This window comes from Hyperolius riggenbachi, chromosome 10 (genome assembly GCF_040937935.1).
Source record: "Hyperolius riggenbachi isolate aHypRig1 chromosome 10, aHypRig1.pri, whole genome shotgun sequence".
In the NCBI taxonomy this organism is placed as follows: Eukaryota; Metazoa; Chordata; class Amphibia; order Anura; family Hyperoliidae; genus Hyperolius; species Hyperolius riggenbachi.
This window is the reverse complement of record NC_090655.1, coordinates 12836138-12845004: the sequence shown is the minus strand read 5'-3', so window position 1 is coordinate 12845004 and position 8867 is coordinate 12836138. Positions and strand designations below refer to the sequence as shown.

General features: G+C 47.3%; 1 protein-coding gene across 1 annotated transcript in view; it reads right to left on the bottom strand.

The window, feature by feature from the left end:
- FANK1 (fibronectin type III and ankyrin repeat domains 1) overlaps positions 1–8867 on the bottom strand; it is a 125879-nt gene continuing 117012 nt past the window's right edge. The window contains exons 8-11 of the mRNA XM_068255733.1: positions 6725–6868; positions 1880–1957; positions 1744–1788; positions 1–315 (exon numbers count right to left, since the gene is read on the bottom strand). Of these exons, the coding sequence (XP_068111834.1) occupies positions 259–315; positions 1744–1788; positions 1880–1957; positions 6725–6868 (324 nt within the window). The 3' untranslated portion in view covers positions 1–258. The remainder of the gene's footprint in view (positions 316–1743; positions 1789–1879; positions 1958–6724; positions 6869–8867) is intronic.

The following is an 8867-nucleotide window of genomic DNA, read 5'->3' as shown; positions in this document are numbered from 1 at the left end:
TTTAAAGTTTTGTACAGTTTTTAATCTTAGTACAAATTTGTGAATATCAGTAGGACCTGCTATTATACAAAATAAAACTATATTGGCTGAAGGACACAGACATTTGATTAGGCGGATTTGTGAAAGTCAGGAACTAACAATCTATGCGCTACAAGTCACGTGACCTGCTGTAACATAACAATAGAAGCTCCATTTTGGCACATAAGAGGCCTAGTTGCAGAGTCCTGCCCTGTTCGGCGTTTTTTTACAGCAGAGGGCTCAGCGCCTGGACACCTGCGTCTCCTTTTTCTTCTCCTCTAATAGGTTCGCCACGTTCTGTCGGGGAAACGAGAGGAAAAGCTGTGAGGAGAGAGGAGCTTCTCTACTGGATAGAAATATTACCTACAAATCTATACACAAGCCCTGCCCGACCTACATCTCCGACCTGGCCAGCAGATACACACCTGGCCGGCAACTTTGATCCTCCAACAACCTCCTACCAACCACCCCACACATCTTGTACTCCCATACGGGACTTTACTAGAGCTGCCTCCAGTACTAGAGCTGCCTCCAGTGGCGTACCTAGAGATCATAGGGCCCCATAGCAAAACTTTCATGGGGCCTTTAGATGTAGGCACTCTAGCTATGCCACCTGCCCCTACCCTATGGAAGTGAGTTAATTGGGCAGTTTACAGTCTTATGCAATCTACACTGCATAGTCCATGGGCACTGATAGTCAGAGGGTGGGGGACACAAGAAAGTTAACAGTGAATACATTAAGTACCACTCGTGCCCCCTCTGCTCCAGGGCCCCATAGCAGATGCTATGGCTATTGCTATGCCCCTGGCTGCCTTCATCCTGTGGAACACTCTCACATCCCATGAGGAGGCACACCCATCAGGCTTGCCTCCTAATTCAACACCTTCAAAAAAGTCCTTAAAACTCACCTCTTCAAGGAGGCCTACCCCCCCCCCCCCCCCCTTAACGCTGCCCTAGCTCTCTGTGCAGAGTCTCTCTCGATGCAGCCCCTCTCCTTTCGTGTGCCCCCCCCCTTCCTCCCAACCCTAGATTGTAAGCAAGCGTGGCTTCTGAGGAGGAAGTGGTCCAGCGTGGCTCACGTACAGCGTGAGGGACGATGTTCCAGGGACCCTGGTCTCAGTACAAGCCCAGTCTGGTGGCCATCATATGGGGGAGAGCCCATACATAAAACCCTATGCCCTATATTGGTCTTTGGACATGTGTGTTATTAAATTTTGAATGGTTTTACGCTATGGGAGCCTTGTGCTTTTATTTTGAGGTGAATACTTTATGAAGAACTTGCATACTATACAAGCAGTGGATTGTTTAAGGCTGGGGATCGCCTGAGAGTATCCTAAGGCGCAATAGACCCATCTAACCGAGGGTCTGTGGATAAGGGTGAGTGCCCATTGGTGGAGGTGTAATTTACACAAGAACCTATGCATTACTGAATGCCCACGTTTATTGCTTGGAAGAATATATTGGATTGAAGCTTGTATGGACATTAATCCTGATGCCGAGTAGCAAGGACTGTTTTAAAGTTGTAGCGTGATAGAGTTTATATTTAGTGCTTGTTACTTGTATTGTGTTGTGTATCGTATTGCTTATTACCTGTACTGTGTTGTCTGTCACCCAGTTATCATTGTCTGTAATCTTATCTATTGCACATCGCTGCGTAATATGTTGGCGCTCTATAAATCCAATAAATAATAATAATCTTCAAGTGGAGACATCTCCATTCCTTACCTTTCTCTCAAAGGCTTTGGCCATGTCCGTGATGCTGATTCCGTACTGCGGAGAGAGAAGAGAGGGAGAGGAGGTCACATGACCCGCCTGCCGTAGCGGCGCACACAATGCCATCCCGCGCACACGCCTCTAATACCTCATTTGTGATGCTGCAGTCTGCGCCGCTTTCAATCAGGAAACGCACCAACTGCTCATGGTTATTCAGGGCAGCGACCTGCACGGCACACAGGGAAGAACAATGCTAATAAGACCTATGAAACGGCGAGAGCTCCGTGCGTATCATCCAGACTTACAATTCATACGTGCGGCACACAGAGCGGGGATTATCACATCCAGACGATGTCCTCAGAAGCCAGATCTGAGCGGTTATTGGGCTGAGACACGTCAGGAATATAAAGAGCAGCTAAAAATACAGACAGATCTCACACTGGGCCCATTCTCTACAATACAGAGCCTGCTGCGCTTCTCTACAATGGATCCCGCCCCTTCCTGCTGGAAGAAGGGGGCTCTTTCCCGTCAGGTGGAACTGGGCTAACGTAAAACTGAAGCCAACCTGAAAAAACCTGGTTCCTATAAAGCCTTCCTGGCTGTCCAGCTGATCCTCTGCCTCTGGTACTATAAGTGCCCATTCACACTGGGGCGATTAGCAGCCGTTTACTGCTAATTGCCGAATCTCCGGGGATCGTAAAATCGCTAGTGTAATGCAAACTGTATCCCAGTGATCTCACTGCTGCAATCCCTGGCGATTCACAGTAAATGCAAAAATGCAGCACATTCTTTGCGATTTTTGAGCAATAATGTGAAAGCGCTAATTATGATCCCTCAAAAATCACGAAAAATGTACAGCAAAAAATATGCATTTACCACGAGAAAAAAAATCGCCACCCCAGTGTGAATGGGCCCTTAGCCACAGACCCTGAACAAGCATGCAGATCAGGTGTTCTGGCTGAAGTCTTAACAAGATTAGCCGCATGCTTGTTTGAGGTGTGGGATTCAGCCACTACTGCAGCCAAAGAAATCATCAGGGCTGCTAGGCAACTAGTATTGTTTAAAAAGAAATAAAAAATATGGCAGCCTATCTTTTGCTTCAGGTGTCCTGTTAGTCAAACTGGAGCAATATTGCCACTCCCACTGCTAACATCTACCCCGGGTATCTCAGCAGCCTCTCAAAAGGGTTGGAAACAACTCGACGCTAGGTCACACGCTTCCTCCCACTGGTCGCACAGATCCCTGCGTGTGTCCGAAGAAAAATGAGAAATCCTAAGATAAAGTTAGAAGTAAGAACCTCATCAGACTCCAGTTCCATACAGTGACCATTTTATACCTCACTTCTTTCAAGTTCTAGTAATTGGCATTCATAAATATGAATTATCCCAAGATGTAAAATATACGGAGATATGTTTTAAAGGGAACCTGAGGCGAAAAAAAATGATTTAAAATAAAACACATGACGTAGCTGCAAATGAATATTACAAACTAACCTCACCGTCAGTTCCTCTCAGATTTTTGCTGTAAGAAGAAAATGGTGAGCTTCTATTAACCCTTCACACTCTCGCATGCAAATGTTCAAACCAATGCATTCCCAGATTCACTCATCCAGGCACAACTGTTATCCCTACAGCTAAGTTAAAAGCCGGGGTCTTAGTTCACAGAAGAATGCATTCTTATGCTTAGTCACCTATACTGCGCAGAAGTACCCAGGTAAACATAGGTGTCCTAACTCTGGCCCTGTAACATGCATAGTGCAGACATGCAAACATTCATTGCATCAAACCTATCTAGGGATTAGGAGCACACATCCTGACGTCCTCTCCTGGGACAGATAGTGCATCTTACCAATCGCACAAGGGAGCTAACGTAATGTATCCATGTGCACCATGCACAGTCACCAGCATAAGCTGTGTGCATGCTGACAAACACATACAGGGGAAGGAGGGAGTGCACTGGATTAGACCCTAGCCACAGGGGTCAGTAACAAGAAAAAAATACATATATCCAGGCACATCGCCTCTAGTTAGGACATTAAATAAGTTATTAAGGAAAGGGAGGTGCTGAAGGGGGTGTGGCTAGAAAACAGCAAAAATCTATTAACCCTCCTTCCCCTGTTGCGCAGTGTAGGTGACTAAGCATAAGAATGCATTCTTATGTGAACTAAAACCCCGGCTTTTAACTTAGCTGGAGGGATAACAGTGGGGCCTGGATGAGTGAATGTGTGAATGCATTTGTTTGAACATTGCCATGCGAGAGTGCGAAGGGTTAACAGATTTTTGCTGTTTTCTAGCCACACCCCCTTCAGCACCTCCCTTTCCTTAACTTATTTAATGTCCCAACTAGATGCGATGTGCCTGGATATATGTATCATTTTCTTCTTACAGTGATTCCTTCCAGTTCTGACAATATTTTGTCATAACTGAAATATACCAGTTGCTGTCAGTTATACATCAGCAGCTGTCAGTTACAACTGAATGTGCAAGGTAATGTCCATGTCTCCCTATGGCCAAGTGGGTGATATTACAGTTTAACAGTGTGCTGACCCGGAAGCTGTTAGGGGGTAATGGCCATTTTTAAAATGGAGGACGGAGAATTCCATTGATCACAGTGGACAAATGGGACGCAGGACAGGAGAAGGAGATTGATGAGCAGACTACACAGGAGGCAAGTATGACCCGTGTATGGTTATTTTGACTTCTTTTTTTCAGTTCAGGTTCTATTTAAGTCCACAATGACCTTACGCTAGTTCTCTTCTAATCACATTCTTATCCTAATTCACATTCACATTCTAATTCACATTCTCTGAACATTGGTTTACTCCTCTATAGCTGACCTAAGTTCACTCTATTTCTTTTCTACTTCCCAGGCCACGTACCACACAGTGTAACCAGTATTCCATGCCTCTTCCCCCTACAAAATACAACACAGATTTAAAGGACCACTATTGCGAAAAAATATGTAGAGAAATGCACAGTTTACATTTATGCATTTTAGAGTAAAATGCTCTAGAAATTATTTTTTTTCCTATGTTGCTGTCTCTGATCCGTACACAGGCTGCTGCTACATCCAAAGTCATCTGTAGACAGGACAGAAAGGGGGCGGGGCAGCACATACTTCAGGATGCCTGGAGACATTCTGGTGTCTTAAGCTAAGTACCCACGGGGGTACAATTGTAGCTGTCGCCGCACACGGGAGCGTGTGCGCGACAGTTCGGCGGCAGTTCGGCGACAGCTCGTCGCCAAATCCCTCTGCATCCACACGGCAGCAGAGGGATTAGCGATGCGGCGGAAGCTGTCGCCGAGTTTCCTCCCCCCCGCCGGAAGCTCCGTGTGGTGTGTGTGGGTAGCTGTCGCTAGCCCGCATACACATGCGGGGCTAGCGACAGTTCCGGCGAGGTTGCGGCGACGACTGTGGCCGGCGATTGAACAGGTCAATCGCCTGGCGACAGCTCCGACGGGCGACGGTTCGGGGCGCGCGCATCATACACACGGGGGAACTGTCGCCGCAACACGCGCGTGCCACGCGGTTGCGGCGACGGCCGTCCCCCGTGAGTATGGGCCTTTAACTTGTACCTGTCCCCAGACACTGCACCAGGCTTGGTCTGAGGGGGGGGATTTTGGGCACCAGTAATCCCCCCTCTGAACTTGCCTATGTACTGTAAGTGGTAAAAAGCTTTCAGATCTGACAGAGTTTGGACTAGTCCATCTTATCATGGAGGCTTCCCAGTACTTCCTTTATTCTTTACAAAACACTCTCTGTAAAGGATCTATACAAAGCTGTCAGCCATCCTCCTCACTCAAGTGCATACTATTTTGGCAGTTGGACTGAGTAACTGCAGTTTAGTAAGTGCTTTTGTAAATGAAGAAATAACCGAGAACCCCCATGAGGATATGGGCTAGTCCAAAACCTGTCAGATTTTCACTACCTAATATAAGTGACAGCAACATAGGTCATTTTTTAGTGCATTTTACTCTAGGAGAAATATATATTTTATATGTATGTATTTCAATTTTTTTTTTTTTTTGCAATAGTTGTCCTTTAACCCTTGCCAGTAATAACCAATGCCAATTATCATGGAAATCCATCCATCCCTAATCGTGGCATACATCTAACCTATAGCCCATAAATTCATCCTGATTGAGCAACAGTCTCATTCATGCAAAGAGGACCAGTCCCTGCACTCCTGCTACGGCTTATAGGGAGGTTACTGCAAGTTCTCAGTAATGGTGTCTTGCCTATGTATGGAACACTGGGCGTTATCTGGTGATACAAGTCTCCTCCTCTATATACCAGAGTCACCGCCTTTACAGGAAAGGAGTAGAGAACCTGCGGACCTCCGAGGAAGCATTCACAAGCCATTTTACGTTACATTTCGCTTGGCAGGAGGGACAGGTGGGACCCGGCAAAGCAATGGACCAATGGTCCGTCCTTCAGATCAGGAGGTTCTGTGGCTACACTTGTTATGGGTGTGGCTACACTCGTTATGGGTGTGGCTACACTTGTTATGGGTGTGGCTACACTTGTTATGGGTGTGAAGATCACGACAGCCACACTTGTTTTATGACCCTTGCAGCATGGGCAACAGTCTGTGAAGGCCACCAGGGGTACTCAAGGGAAAGGGTGGGATTATTGGGGGACCCCATCCAAGTCTTGCGGCAGGGCTCCATGATTAGTACTTACGCCCCTGTATGTACCGATCATTAAGACAGCCATATACTGAAGGATTTATGGTAGACCAGATGGCAGTTGCTATCTGCCTGATACATGTGACCACCCTTGAGACAAGACAAGAACGTGGCAGATGTGGCTCAGATCACGCAGTCAGCAATGGTATGTACACACAAACCCTCATGCTAGGAGCAGCCTCTGGATGGGCAGCAGATACAGCAAGCAGACAAAATGCAACCACACACCTTTCTTCCAGACAGTATCCAAAAAAAGACTATCTAATGCAGGTGAGGATGTAACATGAAAGGAAATGAGCACTCACCATCAGTGGAGTCTTGCCATCCTTGTCCTTCACATTGACCTTAGCTCCAGCGGCAATCAGGCAGCGAGCGACCTCCGTGCTTCCAGATACTGCCGATACTCTCATCAGCGGAGTCCAGTGTAAGCCTGTATCCTTACTGTCCACCTAGGAAGATATAGACACAAGAATGTGAGTGTGTTCACAAGAATAGACTACATATAGAGATGGAAGCTACCAGTACAGCCAAGACTTCACATAGATGGCAGCCACCAGCACAGCCAAGACTTCACAAAGATGGCAGCCTCCAGCACAGACCAGACTACACAAAGATGGCCGCCACCAGCACAGCCAAGACTTCACAAAGATGGCAGCCACCAGCACAGCCAAGACTTCACAAAGATGGCAGCCTCCAGCACAGACCAGACTACACAAAGATGGCCGCCACCAGTACAGCCAAGACTTCACATAGATGGCAGCCACCAGCACAGCCAAGACTTCACAAAGATGGCAGCCTCCAGCACAGACCAGACTACACAAAGATGGCCGCCACCAGCACAGCCAAGACTTCACAAAGATGGCAGCCACCAGCACAGCCAAGACTTCACAAAGATGGCAGCCACCAGCACAGACCAGACTACACAAAGATGGCCGCCACCGCCACAGACCAGACTACACAAAGATGGCCGCCTCCAGCACAGCCAAGACTTCACAAAGATGGCCGCCACCGGCACAGACCAGACTACACAAAGATGGCCGCCACCTGCACAGACCAGACTACACAAAGATGGCCGCCACCGCCACAGACCAGACTACACAAAGATGGCCACCACCGCCACAGACCAGACTGCACAAAGATGGCCGCCACCGGCACAGACCAGACTACACAAAGATGGCCAGCACCAAGACAAGGCTACACAAAGATGGCCAGCACCAAGACAAGACTACACAAAAATGAAAGCCACCAGTACAGACCAGACTACACAAAGATGGCCGCCACCAGTACAGCCAAGACTTTACAAAGATGGCAGCTACTAATACAGACCAGACTACACTAAGATGGCCGCCAACGGGACAGACCAGACTACACAAAGATTGCCAGCACCAAAACAGACAAGACTACACAAAAATGAAAGCCACCAGTACAGACCAGACTACACAAAGATGGAAGCCAACAGCACAGGCCAGGCTATACAAAGGTGGCAGCCACCAGTACAGATAGTCTACCTATCCCTGATGCCAGCACAAATGCTGCCTTTTCAGTACCAAGGTTTACCTCTCAGTCTCAGGCTCTATTAAATCCCACTGCAGAAGCCATTTTTGTGTACATTACCACACACAGCGATATTTCCCATGTTGAATGGCTTTACATAAACTCAGAATTACATATGCGCTTGCAATATTGTATATGTTATGGCCAAAGCCAGGAGTGTGGAAAGTTCCAACATTGGTCAGCCAACGTTGGAAGGGATCAAGAGATGTGGCCAAGCTAAGATGTAAGAATACATTGTGAGGTGCCCAAAAAATTGTTTTTTCCCCTCAAATGTGTGACCTGCAGGTCTAAGCCTAACCTTCACCTCTCTAGTGTCCAACACGAACCTCTTCTCTCTTCTGCTTAAAATGAACCTCTCTTCACCTGTGCCTAACACTAACCTCCCCCTCTTCTGTGCCTAACACTAACCTCCCCCACTCCTACACCTAACCCTAACCTTCCCACCAAGAAAGTGACAACACCAGGCAAATTGTGAAATGGCAGGAAAGCCATTTTGCACATTGGCCGGCCAATGTTGGACTTTGGCCAGAGATGTTACAACTAAACTGGCCATTTTGAGAATTGGGAGCCAGTTCCCACTTTGGCCAACGTCCGGCTTTGGCCGTAACACATACACGTTCATGAGCGCTTTTTATCATTTAATGTGTAACAAAGGCTTAGCTGACACTGTGAACGTATGTAAGGGTCTTGTAGCAGTACCTAATGTCTGGCTATGGGGGTCTCTCTAACATTTATCATAAATGAGATAGTGAGTTAGATATCCATACTCACCTCATCTATAGCCATGGACCACGAAACATGTCAAGCTCTGGCCCGTGGGCCAAATTTGAACCACAAGTGGTTTCTCCACTCTGCATTAAGTTTGGCCCACTTTAGCCTGCCAGGTAAGCCATA